Source organism: Antechinus flavipes, chromosome 1 (genome assembly GCF_016432865.1).
Source record: "Antechinus flavipes isolate AdamAnt ecotype Samford, QLD, Australia chromosome 1, AdamAnt_v2, whole genome shotgun sequence".
Classification (NCBI taxonomy): Eukaryota; Metazoa; Chordata; class Mammalia; order Dasyuromorphia; family Dasyuridae; genus Antechinus; species Antechinus flavipes.
In genome coordinates, this window is record NC_067398.1 from 146,174,547 (window position 1) to 146,197,835 (window position 23,289).

Genomic DNA, 23,289 nt, shown 5'->3' on the forward strand with positions numbered 1-23,289 from the left:
CATCATCTATTCTTTGACCATCACCATCGCTTCCTTGCTTTCTTGGTCATGTCTAGATGACCCAACAGTTTTTGCAGACCTTAAAGAAATAGATATATTTTAGCTGTTATATGTTGATCCTAGGAAAAGAAACAAGCTGCTGGGGAACAGAGAGAGAATATGATCTTAATTAATTTGGGTATATCCTTACTGTATTACGGAATGTAACCTATCTTGGCAATACCTATACTATGAAACATTCATCCATCTTCTTTCATAAGTTTTTCAGAAGGTAGTCATTTAATGTGTTGTGAATACCTTTACTACATTTTTGTGACATCACAAAGGTGTCAGAGGATCCTGCAGGCTATCCATAAGTTATTTCTGTATTCACATATCCATTGTATTTCATTTGATCATCTTTTTCTTTGATAGCATCCTTTATGCTAATTCTGCATGATTTTTTTTGTATTGCAGCTAGTTTATTTTTATTAGTCACTTCTGTTTCATATTGTGTAACCCTCAAATTCTGTGCTTTGGGGACTGTAGTGTCTTTATTTTTCATAACATTTTATTTACATTTTAAAATAATGAGTTATCCATAATAAGATAAGAAAAAATTCCAAATGTTTGTGATTTTGTTTAATAGATTCTTATTAGAAATCAATATATTGTGATAGTGATTTAAAACTACTTATCTTTTATAAAATATTTCCAGCATTCTTGTTATTCTTTACTCATTAATTTGAATCTTTGGAAATATATCTAATGAATAAATATTATTTTAATAATATTCACAAAAATTGTAGCTTATAGTAAATACTCAAACACTAAAAAAAGGGCAGATAACATTATAGGTAGTGTTTTATAGCTTAATATTAAGAGCTCCTATGGGGAATTCAGATTCTCCTATGCAGATTCACATTGAAATTTAAGACTTTATTTTGCTTCCAAAACTTGTTATTTCTTAGACTCTAGGATTTGTATAAAGTATTGTATACATTTAAACTTATTTTATTTTTTATTTTCAACAGACAGAGCTTTGACTTTATGATAAGCAAGACTGGTTAGATCATGATTCTTTCTGACCTGTTTTTGCTTTCAAGTTGACATCAATGTTTTTCTTTTGTTTGTTAATCTTGAATTCTTGCAGGAGAAACAGTACTTCTTCAAAGTTTCTCAGGATTTTTCTTAATTTTTCTTAGGATTGGGGGGAGGGGGGGCAGTGTTAAAATCATATTCCAGAAATGTTGGAAAGGAGTTTTCTCATATGAACACGATTATGAACTTTAGATTCTATCTTGAATCCAGGTAATTGTGGGTTACAGTTTTATCTGTGATAATGTTCCAGATCCAGTGCAGTTTAATTATCAAGTATATTTCTATTCAATAATTATAGTATCCTTTTGTCTGTTGTAATATAAAAGATGGCAAGCTTTATTTATTTATCTGGTTATAGCCAGTATATTGTTTCTTACAGATTTTGTAGGTGTTAACAATTATTATAACCTGCAGTGCTATGTTGTACACAATTGTTATTTTGCTTCTTATCATTTCCTTATGCAACCTGAGGTGATTAGTAAGTACAGGTTATGTAAGGATAATCCTATAATTTCTGGTAGTGATGACCTGATTCTGAATTGTTATCATTAAACCCCTTTGTCTCTATAAACAAATTCACATGATTCAACCATTTGTCTAGTTATTGTTTATTGACATTCTCGACATTGGTTCTTCCAGATGTAATTCATGAAGGGCTTTTTGATTCTACTTTTGGATCTTTGACCAATTTCATAGGCTCTATTTAGGGGAGGAAAAACCTTTGCTTGTGTTCAACAAATTCAATGGCATGTGTCTAATGTCAGCCTTTACAAAACATTCTGTATCTCATTTCATTTGAGCCTCACAAGAATCTTGTGAAATTCTATAGGTATTAAAATTTTGTAATATTAATTATAAAGTAATAAAAACTTAGCAGTAAATTTAGTAAAAGTAGTAAATCTTGTGATAAATTGTAAAAGTCTGTTTTTGTTAAACTGTTTTTCAATGGTGTCTAACTCTTCATGATCCTATTTAAAATTTTCTTGGTTAGAGATGTTTGCTTTTTCCTTCTCCAGATTTTACACTTGAAGAAACCAAGGCAAATAAGATTCAGTGATTTTCCCTGGGTCACACAGCTGTGTCTGAGGCCAGATTTGAATTTAGGTCTTCTTGAGTACAGGTCCACTTCATTTAGCTGTCCTTAAACAATTCTATAGTGAAATATAATAGCAGTACTTTGTCAAGTAATACCAGTGTAAATAGCATTTAACTTAATCACCAAACCTGCCTATTACAAACTTTTCTATTCATATTCTAGATAAAAATAAAAAGACAAAAAGACCAGATTTAACTAGTTCATATTGAATCCCCACAAGACCCAGATAATCTACCTTGTATCGGCTCAGTAACCGGATAGGGAAAGAAATGTTAGGGAAGATAGAAAACACTTGCAAATGAACTCTAAAAATCCAAATCAAATGCTTGGTCAAAGAATATTCTATCAGCAAAAGATGAAAACTTTAAGAAATAGCACCTAATTGGCATCCTTAGAATCTAGACCCTGATTCCCAGTTGTTTTTTGTGACTGGTTTTTGTTTGTTTGTTTTTAGTTCCTTTGTTGATAATGATATAATGTAATAGAAGAACTATTAGTCTAACTCAAAAGAGATCCAGCTGAAGTTTTGGTCAAATGGCTTCTTCTTTGAGCCTCACTTGAACTATAAAATGCAATTAATAGTTGCTCTACTTTACAGGGTTGGTGAGGTATGGATTTAAAGGTTTATGTAGTACTGTATAAATGTCTGTTGCAGCTATTATTTGTTTTTTATACATTATATTTCCTCAGTATAGTTAGTATGTGGTATACCAATTTATATGGTGCTGCTCTAGTCTAGCTACTAGTGGAATGGAAGAGAGGTACTAGGTCCTCCAGTTCTCTCATATTGCAGCATTATGATTTTGGACAAATAATCTAAGTCTTTTTTTATCTGTGAAATGTGGAAGTTGAACTAGATGACTTCTGAAGTTCCTTCATAACTCTGTGATGCTAAACATTTTTTAAAAAATAAATTATCCCATGTCTGCCAGTCATTGATTCAAAGACAATGTTAAAATAAGTTAGTTTTAATATATTTATACTAGTGTAAATATCCTCAGTCCAATATATATATATATATACCTTTATAAGTAGGTATTTCTTCATATTAAGAGCCAGGAACTCATGATGGGGAATTTTCATTCCTAGTTTATATATTCCTAGTTTAGGTTAGTAGACTGATAAAAATTAGCTTCCCAGCATAATACTTCCTTCCTGCTCTTATCTCCCCCATTAAATTCTATTTAATTCTAATAAGGACCTTTCTCTTTTTTTTTTTTTTTTTGATCTCTCTCTCTCTCTCTCTCTCTCTCTCTCTCTCTCTCTCTCTCTTGCCTAGGCTAGTAAATATCAAGTGTCTAAGTGAACTCAGGGCCTCCCTAACTGCAAGACTGGTTCTATGCCATTTAAACTGCCCCCATAAGGACTTTTTTTAAAATTGTGTGCCTATCCTTGACAAATTTAGGATAAGACAGAATTTAAATCCAGCCTTACTGAACAGAAAAATTCCCAGGATTTGGATTTTTAGATTTCCAGTTTTTTCTAAGTATAGGCAAGTAATACAGACAAGCCTGTCAAAAATACTATTTCACTGTAATGATTGAGTAGTTCATGAATGTGAACATGGTGTACCTGATTAAGTGTTGGTTTCCAAATTAATTCTTCTACCTTTAACTTCTCTTCTAGATTCTAGTTTTGCTAAGATTAGAACCAGAGAAAAAAGTCCTGGAGTATAATAGGCAATGGAAGTTTGTGACTTAAAAGTATGTAGCTGTTAAGAAACAGATGGCTAATTCTATTGTTGATTTTAAACATTTTACTTATTAGTCCCATGTCTAGAATTTTTCTCTCTTCTAGTCTTAGTCCAAGTCCCACTTTCTACAAAAAACCTTTCTTGATCTCCCTTAGGCTAATGCCTTTCCCTGTTGGTTATTTCTATGTTATTTTGTATATATCTTATTTTTATATATTTGTTTGCATGTTTTCTTCCCTATTTGATTACAAGTACCTTGAAAGCAGAGACTTTTGCCTTTTTTTGGTGTCATCATTGCTTAGCATAGTGCCTAGCACATAGTCAACATTTAATACTTGTAATTCAGTTAATAGGAGTTTTACCTAAGGAAGAACCAGATTTAGCGACCAAGAGAGTCATTGAAAAGGGGTTAGGAATAAGAATAATATCCACATTAAATTCAGATTAAACTTCAGGATATTAAGATCGCTATGCCTCTGTAATCATAATAATTTCGTGGATTTTTAATTTCTTATTTTCTGCCATTAAGTTTCCTGATAAGCTTACTAATCCTGTAAGAATCATGACTAGATTAAAGGGAAGAATATATTTAAATTTGTGGAGACTTTAAATTTAAAAAAAAATCCCAAACAAAATTAATCATAGAATAAACTAAATTACCATTACAAATTCATAAAAATTAAGTAAAAACAATATTAAAAAGTAGTTGTGAATGTTCCCTATATTATGTATGTATGTACTGTATATGTGTGTATGTATATATATGTACTACTACAGTATGGAGAAAGTATTTCTTCTAGAGGTCAGTAAGGGACTAATATTTGCAGGAGGATAAGGTCTGAAGTGTCTATAAATCTGTAGAAGAGTTTTGTTTTTCTATGATTAAAAAGCTATTCCAGATCTCGCAGGTTCATAGATTTAAAGCTGAAAAGAAAGCCTTAGAGGTCATCTAATCCCCAAATTCTTCATTTCCTGAGAATAACTTTGAAGTCCAGAACATCTAGTGACTTGCCTAAGAGTCAGTTGAGAGTGGAACTTGAACTGGCCTTTGGAGCCAGAATCAGGGCCTCTCCCCCTCCAATCACACATTAAAATTTAAATAATTGGACAGAGTCCATTGATGTAATAAAAGGAAGACTGAAGGAAGTGTCAGGATGCCCTAGATTTAAGTTCTAATTCTTTCTGGCAACCTGTGTGATTTGGGACAATTTTATTTATATTTCCTCCTTCATGAAATGGTTGTGAAGAGATTTCTTTTTGTGAATTCTAAAGTCAGTGTAAATACTGTATTATTGTATTGTCCTCATTTTAAAAATAGGGTTCAAATAGAAATGGTTCCAAGAAAAGTATCTATCATGCTATTATTCTTTTATATTTAATATTTTATGGGTTGTTGCATGGATAGATAAAGTGCTTTTTTGTAATTCAGGAAAATTGTTCATCTTCTGGAAGTCAACTGAAAGCATATCATACAAATCAGTGTTTTAAAAGCTTTTTATTTCATGTAGCTTGAGGATTATATGATATAGTGACATTTATTTAAAATGCCATAAATAGATCAATATTATCTCTAGATGACTATGAGCAATGTTTTAGTCTGGCATAATGGTCCAATTCCAGAAATTTTTTGTTTGAGTTTTCCTAGGATATTTCAGGTTTGTATTCTTATCATGGAAGTTGTTGACTGCCATTGCATGAACGATACCAAGTTTCTGATTTTTACTACTAGCTTCCTTGGTATTTGCTAAGTGCTAAATTTTTAAGCCTAAAGTGATATTATACAATTTCTTTCATTTTTGTGTGTGATCTATATTAACAAGTCTCTAACTAACTATTCTGTAATTTATACTGGCAATCACTTAGTCCTGAATTGCCATCATAAAATCTCCCTTTTCAAATCTGTAAACATTATCTCATTCTTCACATCTTTTTCAGTGAAATTCAGATAGAAACTGTCCTGAGGCAAGTTGCTATCTTTTTGTTATTATTTTTGCATGTAATGTCCTTGCCTACTTCTTGCTAATTTGGTAAAGTACAGAAAAACATTTACCTCAAATATCAACCAAAATAAAGTCTTGATATTCAAAACACACGTACACAGACGGACACACACACACATACACATGTATGCATGCATTGTGTGTATATGTATGAAATTGAGCCATTCCACAATATATATGTTGTCAAAGGAATAGATAATTTTTAAAATAAGAATTAGAAATTGTAAGGGATCACTTGAGCACATTTTCTGAATTGTTCTGGCTCATAACTATTAAGAAATAGTAAGAAATGCAAACAAAAAGACAGGCAACCTCTCATACTGTTGGTGGATCTCTGGTAGTTTGACAGTGCTTGTTTTCAATTTGAAATTATACCCAAAAAAGGGATTACACTATCCTTATCCTTTGTCCTAGCAATTCTACTATGGGGCATATATTCCAGGAAAATAAAAAAATGTAAAGGTTCAATACATGCTAAAATACTTATCACTTTTTTTTTTTTTTTGATGGCAGAAAGCTGAAAGCAATGAGTGATCATCATTTGGAAGGGCATGGCTTGAAAAATTGTGATATCTGAATATAATAGAATAATATCCTAATAAAAACTAAGCTATGAGTCATTCTAAAAAATATGGGAAGATAGAATGACTTGATGGAGAATGAATGAAATAAAGAGAAATAACAGGACATTAATTATAAAGATATAAATTAAAAGATACATAAAAAGAGGTTGAACTGTAATTAAAATCGGTGAAAGACCTAGAGAATAATGAAACATATATCCCTCTTTCTTCCCAGAGAAAACTGCTAGAAAAAATTATTTATAAATTGTCAGCTATAATCTCTCTCTCTCTTTCTCTTTTTTTAATAGCTTTTTATTTACATGTATATGCTTGGGTAATTTTACAGCATTGACAATTGCCAAACCTTTTGTTCCAATTTTTCCCCTCTTTCCCCCCACCCACTTCCCTAGATGGCAGGATGACCAATACATGTTAAATATATTAAAGTATAAATTAAATACAAAATAAGTTTACATGTCCAAACCATTATTTTGCTGTAAAAAAGAATCGAACTCTGAAATATTATACAATTAGCCTATGAAGGAAATTTTAAAAAAAAATGCAGGCAGGCAAAAATATAGGGATTGGGAATTCAATGTAATGGTTCTTAGTGATCTCCCAGAGTTCTTTCACTGGGTGTAGCTGGTTCATTTCATTACTGTTCCATAGGAACTGATATGGTTTATCTCATTGCTGAAATTGGCCAGATCCATCATTGTTGAAGTATATAATGCAGATATGATCTTAATTATAACTGTTAGAAAGGAAAGTTTGCTTAGAGGTGTAGATGAGAAGTTATCAAAGTATAAAGTGTAAAAAAAGCATCAAAAAAATTAGCATGAATTTATCCCTTTTAAAAATTAAATGTTTTATTGAAATTTTAACATTGAACATCAATGTAACCAACAAAACTTGTTTATTTTTAAACTATTTATATTAAAATTTATTTCAGTATGCAGTGATTATCACTTTTCTATCAGTCTTTCTACTTTGCATTATTTAATAAACTTTTTGGTTTTTTTTTTTACTTTTGTACTTTATTGTATTACAGTGATACATTATAACACAAGCTTATTTAACCATATTATTGAAAATGTAAGCTTTCATTTCTTTTTAAATTTGCATATCATATTTCTTTAAAAATCAGGATGGTTAACTTTTTTTGTTTTGGATAATCTTTTCAATGACGTGTTCTCAGTCATGGGATTATTGAGTCAAAGAATATAATTTTTCCCCTTTCAATAAAAGATTCTGCAAATGTATAATTTCCTTAGTAATGAATAGATCTGCTTGATTGTCAATAGTTTCAGCAACATTGTTTTGTTTTGTTTTTTTGTAATTTTTTGCCATTTTGAATATAAGGTGGTACCACATTTTCTTTTCTAATATGCAAAAAACTACCTTGTCTCTGTCCACAAATCCAATTGTAATAAAGAGAAATACCTTGTAATATATGCATAGGTAAGCAAAACAAATTCCTGAAGTAGCCATGTCCAAAAAGTCTTAATCTGTACCCTTAGTTTATCACCTCTCAGGAGGTTTGGTTAGGATGTTTATTCATGAATCTTGGTTGATTATTGCATTAAACATAGTTCTTAAATCTTTTAGAATTGCTTTCCTCGTTCTGCTCATTTCACAGTATATTAGCTCATGCTTTCTCAGAAACCATTCTTTTCATTATTTCTTAGAGCACAATAATATTTCATTAATTCATATACCATAGTTCATTCTTTTAATTGAGTTAGTTAATTTCCAGTTCTTTACCACCACAGAAATAGCACTATAAATATGTTTATATATATGAGTCCTTTGCCTCATTCTCCAATTGCATGTTTCTGGCTAGATTAATTTCTAAGAAACTCAGCTTTGCCTGCCTAACTCCCATTCTTCAAAATCTTTTTTTTAAACCAGTATTGTTCAAACTGGCAATTCAAAGTTTTGCTGATCTACGAAAATTACTGCTCAAGGTCTTTAATGAAAAAAAATTGATTCTTTACATACAAAGTGAAATTATGCTATAATTTAATGTGTTTAGTTTAAACTAGGCCTAATTCTGTTTTTTATATTATAACACATTGTTTTATCAGCAGGTACTAGATGTTCATCATTGATATTATATAGTAAATTTGAATTATTGTAGTCTTGGTTTTAAAGATTTGTCCTTTTGATCACCTCCACTTGAGCCCTTTTTAGAAAGGTGCTTGGAAGCTTTCACAACCCTATATGAGGCTTTCCTTCTATTGTATCAGATGAAACTAGGATGACTTTTTACTAGAAAGTTGGCCATTAGATTTTTTTCATAACTCTGTTGGTAGAAGTAGTACCAACATTAATGAAATGACAAGTATTTTTAACTAGTGAAATTTTCCATAATTAAGATATTCAAGTGATTTTTTTAAGTGAGTAGAGAAAGTGTAAAGGTCATGGCTAGATTTTTCAAAAAGATAGCATTGAGCATTGAATGAAAGGACAGATTTTTCTGCACATGACAATAAAAATAAAACAGAAGTTCATTCTGTGATGAGAAAGAAGAAATTAGATATTATCCAGAGGCATGCTGACATATTTAAAAATTCAGTTCATTCTTTGATCAGAAGAGAATACATCGTATCATTTCTAGAGATGTTCTGTCTAGTAATAGTATGACACTAGCAAGGTTTTTTCCACTTTTGAAGAGAAAATATTCTGAATTGAAAAATAAACCAATGTGTTTTTTCAAGCAAAAATCTCTTGAAATAAAATGCCAAAGAAATTCTTTTAAGCATGTTTAATTAGCTGCAAAAACTTTTGAAAATTTTACATACAATTTGCTTTTTGAGATGCTGTCAGTAAGACAACATTCTGACAGTATTAAAACCAAAGCAAAAAAAAAAAAAAAATGCTGCCAGATCTTTTAAGGATAGAAAATTCTTAAGAAAAGAAGTAATCTTACTAGTTATTCTAGTTTCTATAACTTTTCATTATATATGGATGTCTTTATACAACATATCTTTGACATTTCTTAATCATTTGAGTGATAGAATTTGGATAAAGCGTTTTTTACTCTGTTATTGGTTGTGTTTGTATGTGAGAGAATATGAGGACAGGTTTAGGTAAATTTTCCTTTTTTGTGATAATGGTTATCAAAAAGTCTTGAAAAAATAATGTGTTAACATTTTTCAAGGAACTTCCATAACTTTGACATATGCATGGGAGATACCTCCTTGGAAGAAAATCTTTAAGGGCGCATTTTCCCTTACCAAAATACATTGTTATAGATGAGCAAGTTTTTGATTACCTATATCTTTCATTCATTTGGGTGTTTGTTTTTTTCTGTAATATCAGTTGCAGATGATTGCCAGTTTCCTTTCCATATCTTCAAAAGGAGTTTTCTCAATCTGTATATTTTATTAATCTTATAAAAATTTTATAGAGATGGTAAAGTAAATATATGAGTGAGTTATTGATAATTCCTTAATTGCCTGGGAGAAGAGTGGAGGTAGATAATATCCAGGGATATTTCCAGGTATTTGGTAGTTTTTTCCTCTTTCAGATATTTTGAGAATTGATTCTATCACCATTTTTCTTGGTGAGATTCATGGATTAGGTGAAGGGTTAAACTGTGCTGGGGAGTTCTTAACCTTTTTGTTTGTTTGTTGGCAATCTGGTAAAATTTATAAAACTCTTCTCAAACTGTTTAACTGCAAAAATGCATAGGATTATAAAGGAAATTAATGATGTTGAAATCCATTTATAAAAATATTTTTTAAAACAAGGTTATACTAGGGTATTTTTAAAATCCCATTTAGTTTCTAACATTTATTTTGATTTTACAGTTTATTTCTGTGTGGCCTTGAGCAATTAGTAATTTTGTCTGCCTCAGCCTTCGTTTTCTCATGTATAAAATAAGTGGGTTGGACTAGATTGTCTTTAAGAAGGTCCCCTCTAAGTCTATATATCCTATGAATTAATTTTATACTGTTTGTGTAGTTCTACAGTTAAGCATTTATTTGTATAGAAGTCAGCTCCCAAATTAGATAGTAAATTCCTTGATAGGGTTTTTTGGTCTTATTCCAGAAACTGATGCCTAATGGATGCTTGTTGACTGATTATTTATCTTTGTATTTCCCTAGAGTACCTAGCATAATGCATTCTATATAATAGATGTTTAATATTTATTAAATTAGTGAATGAAGAAGCCATGTTTATGATGGGCATTATTTGAATTTGGAATGAACAATAAGTTATTGTTCATTCCAAATTCATGCTCCCCCCAAAACAAAACAAACCCTTTTGTTAAAATACAATAGCACAAAAAAAGTTTAATAACATATTTATGATATTTTATCCCTTGTACTTTACATTTAGGTCGAATACATCAAGCTATGGTAACATCTTTAAATGAAGATAATGAAAGTGTCACTGTTGAATGGATAGAAAATGGAGATACAAAAGGCAAAGAGGTATATACCATTATATTGAGCTTCATTTATAATTTTATGATAAAGATCTATTTTAAAAGTTTCTAGGTATTTTTAGTTTTATTCAACCAGAGTCTTTCTTATGATTCTTCCAATTGTATGTTCTGGATTTTATTTACTGTATGATTTGGATTAAGAATAAAAAGGATTTTTATTTGCTGCTACACAGGTTTCCTAAATGTGAGTTCTCATAGAAAAACTGTTTAAAATAATGAGTTTAGAATAAATTAAAAAGCAGAATACTAATACACTTTACTGCAGATGTCTTTTCGAAGGACAATCTAATAGGCAACAGGAATGAGGTGTGGACAAAGTTATGTGTAATATGCACTAGTAGAAGATGTAGCTACAACTAATCAGACAACAGATTCATCAGAATATATCTTCAAGATGACATTTAGGCTTAATAATTGCCTTCAACTGTACTGGTTCCTATTTTAAGAAATTATGTAAGAATGAATTTCTGTAAAAGCTGCTTCTGTTTTATCTATTAAGTTTAGTTTGTTTTCTAAATTCACATGAAAAGTGGCTTTAAATATAGCTCCTATCTAAAAAAAAGTCTACCTTTTTCCTAAAAACAGATTGACTTGGAAAGCATCTTTTCACTTAACCCTGACCTTGCACCTGATGAAGAAATTGAACCTAGCCCAGAAACACCTCCGCCTCCTACCCCTTCTGCTAAAGTAAACAAAATTGTCAAGGTTTGTAATTATCATTGAATATTTAAGGAGTCCCTTGGAATTTGTGGTTCAGAAATGATGGCATATTAAAGCTGTGTTTTAGAGAGTAACTAATTTCTTCTTTTCCCTAAGTGATTAAAGATGTCTGGTTTTCAATTTGCGGAATCTGTAGAAGTATTTTAGAATTTCTTATCTGATAAGATATTAGCTGCAGGCCTTTCATAGAGTATATGACCCTAAATTTTCGTATTTCAAAGCACATAGATCAGCTGATGAGCTGAGCATAGCAGATGACTTTCCCAGTGTCACACAGTTATTAGTAAATGTTTTAAGGATTCAGACTCGGGACTTCCTGACTCCAAGGACAGCACTATCCATTATGCCACTTGTCATATGTTCTATATTTACTAATATGTGGGTATCCCTCTAGTCAGGTATATCCCTTTTGTTTTCATGTATCAAATACTTTGTGCATAGTAGGCATTTCATAACTATATGAATATGTCGAGTTTTTAACTGTTTGCATATTTGTCATCTTCTTAGGGAAGTGGAAAGTAATAAATGCTAGTTCTTGATTTCTTTGACTTTTAAATTGAATTCCTTAATTTTCCTTGTTAATATATTATGCCCTCTGCAGCACCTAATACTCCTTGGATACACTTGAGTATTATGATTCATTAGTCATCTACCATATCCCCATGTTTTTTTTCCTATAATCAGCTACCTGACATAGGAGCAATTTATTGCCACCTTGTCTTTACATTACTTAGTTTTTCCTCCTTTTTTTATCCCTTCCCTTTCCAAGAGAACCATTCATTAATGCAAAGAACTTTTTTAAAGAAAAAATTAGCAAAACCAATCAGTATTACAACAAAAACAGTTGACATTACATGTACTTTTACTTACTTGTGGGACACTCCATATTCCATCACCTCCATCCTGCATTCTCATACATCTCTCTCTCCAAAGGAGATTGTGAGTTGTTTTCTCATTTCTTCTTTGGGCCCAAACTTAATTGTTTCATAGTTTTATGGTGGTTGTTTTTTCTATTTATATTGATGTCCTTAACTATGCAAAAGACATAGTTAGTAACATAGCAACTATTCAGCATCAGCTTCATCCAGAATTGAAGACTTTTAAGGAGTTCTGACAGCTTTATAACTGAACAGTGTGATCAGTATTGACATGATTCAATTGTTGAACTAGTTGGAATTTTCTATTGCAGTAGAGGCTTTGAGCTATTTATAAATAATAAATTTCAAGGGAAAGTAAAGACATTCAAGTGGACAGTGTGATAAAGTGAGCCAGTTTATTATTTTGAAATAGCTTTTAATTTTAGATGTGATTTCATTTTCATCTAGATCTCAAGCTTTATTTAAATTTTATTCAAAATATAAATGTTAAAATATTTTATGTGAATACAAAATATTTAAAGCAAATATAAAAATAAAAAGCATCATGGTTTAGTGAATAAGCACAGGATTTGAAGTCAGGAAGGCCTGAATTGAAATCTTGCCTCAGAATAGTTGTGTGACTATGAGCAAATCATTTAAACTCTCTGGTCCCTGTGGCTTCCAAGGTTCAATGTGTTACCAGATCCTGAACTGTGTGTGTGTGTGTGTGTTTTTTTTTTTTTTAAGATTTTTCATAGGAAAGATTTTAATACATAGATATTATTAATTATAAAATCGGGTTACCTCTGACTTTAACATCTTTCTTATAACTTTTATGACTTGCTTTTTTAAATGTAAAAGTATGCTAGAATTGTGTTTTGTATAATGAATGGATATAGAGGAATAAATAATTTTTTTTCCTTAGAATCGCCGGACAGTGGCCCCTATTAAGAATGACCCCCCTGCAAGAGACAATAGGGGTAAAGTATAAATTTGACTACTATTAATATTAATTTTATTTATGGATATGGGAAATAAAATAGAAGTTTTTTGTTTAGGAGTAGTTGTGTTTTTTTTTTTTTTTTTTTTTTTTTGACTAGAACTATGGTTTTATTAGTATTGGAACCTTCCTTCAGCAGTACAGATTAGCCATTTATCTATAATTTAATCTTAAAATAGTGGCCTGGGGCACTGAGGGGCTAAATGATTTGCCTGTGGTCATTCATTATAAGCTTTAGCATGCCAAGGTAATTAAAAGGCTTTTGCATATGTATCTTGGAGGACTTTTAATACCACTTTTTTTCTAACTTTGAGCCTAGCCCTCTCCACCATTACAAGAAACTTTAAATTATATTTAATTTTTTTTTCAATGCATTTAGAATCCACTATAGTTTTGAGTAAAATACTTTAATTCAAAGAATGATAATGCTTTCAGATAAAACTATCTAATTATATAATTTGTCATTTTAAGACCTAACACTCAATATGGTAATTATATATTTCACTGTTAGTTTTTCAAAATTTAGGGCTTTGGAGAAAGAGGGTAGCACGAAGAGGTACAATCCCCAGAATTTCCCCCTCAAACCTTGAAAATAACTGAAAGAACAGTTCAGCATTCTACTGTTTACTTTTAGACATCAGGTTTTATATTACAATTGCTCTCTTTTTCAGTTCTTTTACCAAACTTTCAAAATTCAAAATTAATATTATTTGCCCCAGTTTTACATATACATGTTTATGTAAATTAGTTTATATATTATATACATATATATATTTTTAAACACTTAAAAATAAGTGCTCCAGAAATGACATTTAAAGTTTGCTGTACACTTTATATTTATAACCTTATTTGTGTCTCACAACAACCCAATAGGCAGATGTTGTAAACTGCATTTCATAGCTAAGCATAAGCAATCTGGGCTTTCAGGGAGGGTCATGGTGACTTGCCCCAGTTCACATAGTAAAGAAGATCTGACTATATTTTACAGTCTTTTTGTGACAACTACTGCTGCAGACAATAGAATTCCTAAGGAGGGAGGAGGAGAAGATTAAAAATCTGTTTCTTATAATTGAATTGAATATGGTGGGAGGAGGGACATTGTCTGCATTGTAAATGGTCTTTGATACGCTTATTGAAAATTATAACTTCCATACTGTTATAATGTTTTGATGCTCATGGATCTTTATATTCTTTTTGCCTTTTTTATGTGAAATAGCCTCTATAGGAAAAAAATAATTGGTGTTGACATTCATTATTGAGTATCAGTTCAACTAATATAATTATTTTAGTGAAAATTTTATTTTTGAATCTGCATATATTACTTTAAAAATATATTATAAGCTCTTCAATAATTCAATGCTTATGTCAGTTCTTATTGAATAAAACTGGCAATATCTGTATGAATATTTCTAAGATTTTAAATATGCATGTAGGTACTTTAAATTAATGACAGCAAAAAATGTGATATAATTTACAGCCTCATTAAACTGTGTCCTTCCAGTTCATTTGTTATACTCCTGTATGTGAAGAAGCACATGAATGACTTAGTATAAATTCTGAAGAGTTTTCTGAGGTACAGAAGTGTTAAATGACTTGCCCCTGGTGTCTCAGCTAATAAAAGTCTTTGAGGTCTACTTGCTTATTCCTTGTATCTACCTTACCCCAAAGTTCTACTTAAGGAGTCATTCTGACCTCAGGTAACCCCAGATTCTCAAAGGATGATGTCTGTCACTTAGTAAGCACTTACTAGTTCTTTGCCATTCATTTAAAGGCAGGCTTCTGTAATTTAAATTTTGATATTGCTTACTAAACTGAAAAGACATTGAATATGAACCTGGTAATGGACTTGACCAAGGACCAACCTAGTCAAGGTTAAAAAATATTGTTTCCAGAAAGTTGGCCACTAGGCCAATTTTTTTTTTTCTGTAGCAGTTCATGAAAAACTGTTAGAACTAAGATATGGATTTCTGGATCAGTTGAAGGATCTACACTCTTGAATTAACATCTTTTGAAGTCATAATACTATGTAGAAGTTGTTTTTCATTAATGCCACGAATAATCTGTTTTATTTGCAGTGGTTGGTTCTGCGCGTTCACGGCCTAGTCAGTTTCCTGAACAGTCTTCCGCCACACAACAGAATGGTAGTGTTTCAGATATATCTCCAGTTCAAGCTGCAAAAAAGGAATTTGGACCCCCTTGTATGTAAACCACGTATCAAGGATTCATTGATTTCAGACATACATGTATTCTCTCTTGGTCTAACTTATAAGTCCTCAAAGGAAAGGGTCAGTTTTCAAACCCGATTGATTATTGTCTGTGTCTCATTGTGTTGAGATTCTTACTCTAAAGAATTAAATTTTGTGTTCTCACATCCTTGGTATACCAATTTGAGCTTAAATTTATTTTCCTCTATATTGTATATAATTTGGTTTTTATAAACAGCAAATTTTAAGGATATCTCAGCACTTTTAGTTTAAAGTTCTGTTTAAACAAAAGCTGGGGAAATCATCTGTCTAGGACATTTGTAGAAGGAATTCCTGTAGAAGGAAGCAGATGACCTCTAAGTTCCCTTCCAACTCTAAGACTCTATGATTCTAAACCAAGAGATGACATGTATCAGAATGTTGTGGAGTTTTTTTTTTTTTTTTTTTTTGCGTATTGTCCTGTTCCTAGTTTTTATAAAGCAGCTTCTAAATAAAGATTAAATAGTTATATTTGGCATGCATTGTCATGTGAGCCTATTTTTTAATGGCATGAAAGTTAAAAATAGGAAATATTTAAGTGGTGACATATTAGTAAATATTACTATGAATACTATAAATCATTATTATAAGGAGAAAATATACCTGTAGATTGTATCAATTATTTTTTTTTTTTAACTTTTAGCACGGAGAAAATCCAATTGTGTGAAGGAAGTAGAGAAATTGCAAGAAAAACGTGAGAAAAGGAGGCTACAACAACAAGAACTCAGAGAAAAAAGAGCCCAGGTTTGTATTCTAAATATAAAGTTATATATTTCAAATGTGATCTAGAAGTTAGAAGGCCTTATTGATCAAAGTGACTGGTTTTTAATCAATAAAATTATATAGCATTCATTTATAATACAGCATTTCTTACTCTGTAATTCCTTTTTCTTTTAAAAAATTTTCTTAAATATTCCAAAATTTTTCTTGGTTTCATTGGGTAATGAGACATTGGAACATCCAAATAAATCAGTATCTGAGCTGTAGTCACAGAAGCTGCTTTTTCTTTTGTATCTTTAAGTTACTTGAGCAACTTGTCTGTACATTTTTTTTTTTTTTTAAAGAAAACCTTTTGCATTTCTTAGTCTTTCTAAGGCATGGATTGATACAACATAAACTTCTCCTAGCAGATGCAGCCATCTAACTTCCATCTTTCGCAGTACCTATTGTGCCACCACATGGTGTTCATTCACCATTGGCCTTGTAGACTTGTTGTATATGATAATTGGAATATTTTGAGGAAGTTCAGGAAGGAAATGTGAATAATGTCTCAGGAGCAAGAAAAAGAAAGAAATGATGTGGGTATCTTTAGAAGAAAAGACTCAACTGAAGTTGAGTAGTATTAACCTGAATATGTTGTTGGTACAGACCTAAGCAAGTATTATTGATGTTCTTTAAAAGAGATATCTGATGGAATCCTTTGATAAAGTCTTTATTAACTTTTAACTGTCCTACCGCCATACTGAGTATATAGCTGTCAAACATGTGCTGTTAGGACCTATGCTGCAATACTGTGTTATATTTTCTGAAATGGAAGGTCAGACAAGTTCTCTAGGCTAATGATTTTGCCCTGAAATCATTGTTTTTCCTATGTAAGACAAGATATGTCAATGTATATTTTTCCTAATTGGGTATTTTCATCATCAAATAACTAATAATGTATTTGAACCTGGATCTCTTGTGCTGCCGGCTCAGCTTGTACCCTCTTCTGCTGGATTCTCACCCAACAGCAGAAGCTATAAAACAAGGGAATTGAAAAAGATGTGAAAGGCTTAAACTGTAAAAATGGGATGTTAGATTGATCCAGAACTTGTCATGATGGTGGCAGTGATGGCAGTTTTCCCTACTTTCTTGTATCTCCCCCTGTAATTCCCAAGTGATAGAAGATATACTATGTCATTTTTTAAAAATATTGTGTGTTTGTGTGTGTGTGTGTGTGTGTGTATGTGTGTGTGTGTGAGATTTCATAGGAAGTGGTTTGACTTATAGTTTTTTCCCTTTGTATGACACTGTTATCTAATGAGGGTCTATTTTTTATTTATGTATTCACAGTGATAAGGCAGCATGGCATAGCAGATAGAAAGTTGGTCATGAAGTTAGGAAGACCTGGGTTCAAGTCCTGATATATGTAATCAATTTTTAACTTCAAAGAATAAACATGTCAAAAAATAGATGGATGATATGAAGAGAAGATAGATTGGTCACAAAGGTAGGACAAAGGATACCAGGTGGACAGCCAGAGTGTTCTTTTGATTTCCTTGCAACATCAGAAGAAATTGAGGAAATCTTCTGTCACTTTATGTAGATTTGGGTGATAAACTTAAGGAAGGACATTGATAAGAGTACCATTAGAAAGGCAGGCACCAATGTCTTGTAGTTTGTATCATTGGAAAGCACAGATCTGTTTGACTTTGGAGAGAACAGATCTTACTGCTTTTATAAAACCAGGGAGACTGGTGTTTAAACTTGTATATGACAATTGGAGAAGTAAGATAAGAGCTCACCTATTTAGGAGAATCAGAAAAAGAAGTGGTCCATGTATTGAACCTTGATTGAAGCTGGAGAATCAGAGAGATGTAGTTAAAAGAGATGTGCATTTAAGGGATGAACAGTGTCCTGTGTCAAACACAACAGTGGTATATGGAATCTTGAGTTTGGGGAACAGTAAAAATACTATTTTGGCAGGATATTAAGAGTACAGGAAAGGTAATCAAAAGAAATCAGCTTGGAAAGTTAAGTTGGAGCCAAACTATAAAGTGATTTAAGAAGCAAACTGAAGAATTTTATCCCCAAGAAAATAAAAAGATATTGGAGGTTCTTAAGCAAGGGAGTAAAATGGTCAGACATTTATTGGAAGGACTTTAGGCAGCTATATGAAGGTTAGATTGGCACTGGGAAGAAGGAAGAAGCCAAAAGAAATCCACTTTAACTGTTATAATAGTACAGTAACAGAGTTCTGAACTAAGGTGGTAGCTGGGTGAGTGGAAAGAACAAGATCAATATTAGATAACCCATTGTTTCAAAATACAAGAAGTCCTTGTTAAATTCGGCACACCATGATTATTTTATGAGTTATATTGAAACCTCCATATGCACAGTGATGTATGTTGCCTTAGTAATACCACAAAAAGGAATCCTATAAAATACATCTTCTCCTTGTCCTTATTAAGTTTTTATTATGCTCATAAAGCTATAGTATTGCAGTGGTAAACACTATATGTAGTCTCTAGACAGCAAATAAATTAAGGTTTCCTTCTGCAGAGCACTGATTTTATAATAAAAAATAAGACATTAACTCATCACATCCAGTTATAAACTCATAGACATTAGTATCTGTGCTAGCTTTTATTAAACATCATCTGTGTGAGAGGCATTTTAGAGACAAGTGTCACAGACACTTGCCAAAAAGATAATTTACACTTTAATAAGGAAAGGGATACATATATGTATATATATGTCTATATAAACTATACACAAAATATATACAATGTAGTTTTGGGAAGGGAGAGTGAAATTTAATAGGTGAGGTGAATTGAAATGGCTTCAAGTAGAAAATAGTAAATCAGGGGTTAAGAGGAAAAACGATTCAAGCCTGCTGGGCCAAATCACTCATTTACCATATATATCTGATTAGCTGTGAAATTTTGTCACTTTTTTTTTTTAATATAAATTACTTCCTTCATAACCTTATATTAAGCAAATGTTCTTAGGAGAGATCATTTGTTTCACCAGATTGTCAGAAGGGTCCATGACACAAAAAAAGTTCAGAAAATGCTATAAAATGTGTAAAGGGAAGTAATATATGGAGTGTCCCAAAATTTTATTACACTTTTAAGTTTTTACTAAGATTTTTGGTAAACACTATATAAGAAGACTGTAAATATAGTAGGAGACTCATATTGTGAAGAGTTTGTCAAACACCAGGTGATTTATATTTGAACCTAGGTGTAATAGCTGGAAACCATTGAAGGAAATTGATTAGGGTAGTCATATGCTCAGACTTATTTTTTGGGGAAATACTTTGGCAAATATGTGGAATAAAGGAAATCTTTACAGTAGTTCCAGGCAAAGGGGAGAAAGAGCTGAATTAGTAATGTGAGTGAAAAGAAAAGATTGTTTGCAAGAAATGTGGAGATAAAAAGTGACAAGTTTTGGCAGGTAATCACACACACACACATACGGTAAATGATTGAAGATGAGAGATTGACATATGTTGTGAATCTAGGTTTTAGCTTGAGTAGTAATAGGAAAGTTTGGAAAAGAAGTGGGTATTTTAGAAAAAAAATATGTAGTTTTGGATATGTAGTTTAAAATGGCATTCTTTTGTCAGCGTCTTTGTCATTGAAAAGCAAAGTGATGTGGAGAGGTATGGATTTGTATTCTTAGAAATAAAACACTTGGTTGAGTATTGTTCAATTTTCTTCTGCCAAATAGTATAGAAACTCCATTCATTTATCATCCATAAGTTATTCTTCTGCATTTTCCAATGATTAAACCTTTAAGCTTTTTTCTGCTTGTATTGAAGTACAGTTATTATCACCTCTTCTTGATTTGCATTGAGAATTGTACTATTTTTGATAGAGCCAAGATAGCAGAGTAAAGGCATGGACTTTCTGAGCTGTCCCTCAAATTGCTCCAGATTCCTTTAAAATAATGACTCTAAACTAAATATAGAGCATCAAAACACATCAAAAGATGGACCAGAACATTTTCCAGCCAAAGAGAACTTAGAAGTAAGAAGGAAAAGTCTGTGGCACCAGGCTGGGAGTCAAATGTGCCATCCCAGCACTAACCACATCAGTGCATCCCCAGTGTCTGCAAAACAGAAATAGGCCTTGGGCTTCTGAATCAGCAGCAGTACTGGTGGTTTCTAGATCTCTCAGTCTAGAGACACCAAAGACTGCTTAGGAGGAAAGGTCTATCAGGGTGAGAGGGGCTTGAGAAATCAACAAACCAGGAGTGGGTGTGGGCAGTAATGGTGGCAGCAGCTTTTGGAGGCCTTAGCTCACAGGAAGTCTCTTCACTGTTACCAAGGAAGGACTCTGCTTTAGCTTATCGGAACTTAAGAGCCATAACTGAGTGGGGACATACAGTTCCAGGGCAGAAAAGAGTGCTTGTGGTCAGGTTCCTAGAGGGATCTCTGAAAACAACTTGGGACAGTGCACCCTCCACCCTGGAAACAGAGCCCTACTTTAAGAAAGAGTTAAAAAACAAATAATAGTTGGGGAAATGAGCAGACAACAGGAAAAGATTCTGACCATAGAAAGTTAATATGGTGAAGGAAGATCAAAACATACGTTCAGAAGACGATAACAGAGTAATAGTTACTGCATCCAAGCCTCCTGAGAAAAATAAGAATTAGTCTTAGGCCATGGAAGAGAATTGTACTATTTTGTATTCTTTCCTACATATAGACCAATTTTCTTCAAAGGACTTTTATTCTCAGTCAAAGGACTATTTTATTCTTGATTATGTTAATCAAGTTATTTGTATAAAATTCATTTTTCCCCTAAAATATCTTCCTTTTAAAATATTTATGATACCCAATAAATTGTAGTGATCTCCTTAAAATATTGCATTGTAGTCTCTTTGATATTGTTAAATCTTTTTACATATTGGTGAGGCATTTTTGATGAATTGTTTTCAGGTTCTATACAAAATAATTAGTTTCCTGATCCATTTTACTTTGGAATAACTTAAAATTTAAAAGAAATAACCCACTTATTTCACTTTAGAGCTGAAACCTTAAGCTTTAGCAGTATAGATGGAATGAAATTTTCTCTATGGAGCATGACATTATTTCAGAGTTGAAAGACACCTCTTTAACTCTTAACTGGCCCAAAATATGGAACATAACAATTAGTGACTATCCAGCTTTTGTTTAATCATCTCCACTGTGGGGAGCCCACTACCTCATGAAGTCTACTTTTGGATAATTTTAATTGTTAGGAAATTTTTTCTGACTTTAAATGCAGACTTGCCTCTTTGTATCTTCTAACCATATTCTCTCCCCCTCTTTGTGGGGCCAGGCAATTCCTTTTCGTCTAACTTGGGCTTAATTATCAACTCTACATAGATGAGTACCAGATCTATGTATCTATTCCTACTTTCTCCCTTAAGATCTAGTACTGTGTCACAAATTGCCTTTTAGAAATGTTAAACCAGACCAGTAGGCATCTCAAATTTGACATGGCCAAATAGAGCTCATTACCTTTCATTACCTTTCCACAACAACCATCCCTTTTCTGAACTTTAGTAAAGTATTTTTGTCAGGTGCTTCACGTTTCTCAAGTTAGTTGAGAAAGTTAGTTTGTATCATCCTCAGCATTTTACCCTCCCATCATCCATATTTTTAGTAACTTGTCCAATCTTGTCATTTCTTCCTCTTTCACATCTTTCCCTTCATGCTACTTTCATGGCCACCTGTAGTTAAAGCTTTGCTACCTCTTACCTGGCCTATTGCATTAGTCTTCTAACTGATATCCTTTCTTCAAGACTCCACTTTTGAATTTATTCTCTTCATAGTTTTCTAAATTATGTAATTTTCCTGAAAGACAGGTCTTATCATACTACTCGTTTAATCAACTCCAGTTGATTAAGTAAAGTATACTACTTTACTTCATTCATCTAGTAATCCAATTATTCCATCTTACTATCACACACATCTACCATTCCCTTTCTCATATCTGTGCTTTTCTATGGCTATTCCATTGTCTTGGAATATATTTCTTTTCTCCATTACCTCTTTTTCTTGCAATCCCTAGTTTCCTTAAGACTTGGCTCAAATATCAATTTCCAGATGAGTCTTTCCAGATGCTCCCAACTCTTAGTACCTTCCTTCACAAAATCACCTTGCATGTATCTGTGTGTATCTCGTGTAAGATAGAGTTGTCTTAATAGAATATAAGAATCTTTAAGAAAGGAATTCTTTCTCTTTTGGCTTTGTATCCCCTGTGTCTTATACAGACTAAGTACTTAGTAAATGCTTTAAAATTGATTAATCATTCTTCCTATGTGACATCCCTTTAAATACTTGAAGATAATGGTTACATTCATCCTAAGTCTTCAGGTTAAATATATCTAGTTACCCCAACCCATTCAAATATGACAGGATTTCCAGATCCTCCACAGTACTAGATGCCATCATTTGCTCACAGTTTTATCAGTTATCTCCTTAAAATGTGGCACCTAGAAGTGAGCACACCTCTTTAGGTATGGTCTGACCAAGTTAAATTATAAATGATTATGAATGATTATCTTCCTCATCCTATTATGCTTTAGTGCAGTCTCAGATCACATTAGCTTTTATGGCTGTCATAACATTCTCTTGATACATTGAGTTTACAGTCTCTAGAATCTCTGGGACTTTTTTGAGTAAATACTATTCAAACCCCATATTCTCCAATCTTATTTGAATAATTTATTTTTAGAACCCCAATGTAAAAATTTACATTTATTCCCATTTTATTTCTTCTAAGATTCAAATTGGCACTCTTAACAATTGAGATGTTTGAATCCTCATAAATTTTATAAGCCTGTTATTTACTCCTTTATTCTTGTTATTCATAATAAATTTTAAAC

At 31.9% G+C, this 23,289-nt stretch overlaps 1 protein-coding gene across 5 annotated transcripts in view; it reads left to right on the forward strand.

The window, feature by feature from the left end:
• The window catches only part of KIF2A (kinesin family member 2A), a 90,067-nt gene that overhangs the window by 26,917 nt on the left and 39,861 nt on the right, over positions 1 to 23,289 (forward strand). For 3 of the 5 annotated variants that reach the window (XM_051991114.1, XM_051991118.1, XM_051991128.1), the window contains exons 2-6: positions 10,780 to 10,874; positions 11,474 to 11,593; positions 13,391 to 13,445; positions 15,541 to 15,663; positions 16,352 to 16,452. In XM_051991114.1, coding sequence (XP_051847074.1) covers positions 10,780 to 10,874; positions 11,474 to 11,593; positions 13,391 to 13,445; positions 15,541 to 15,663; positions 16,352 to 16,452 — 494 coding nt within the window. The remainder of the gene's footprint in view (positions 1 to 10,779; positions 10,875 to 11,473; positions 11,594 to 13,390; positions 13,446 to 15,540; positions 15,664 to 16,351; positions 16,453 to 23,289) is intronic. The other 2 variants (XM_051991122.1, XM_051991134.1) reach the window with 1 other exon arrangement.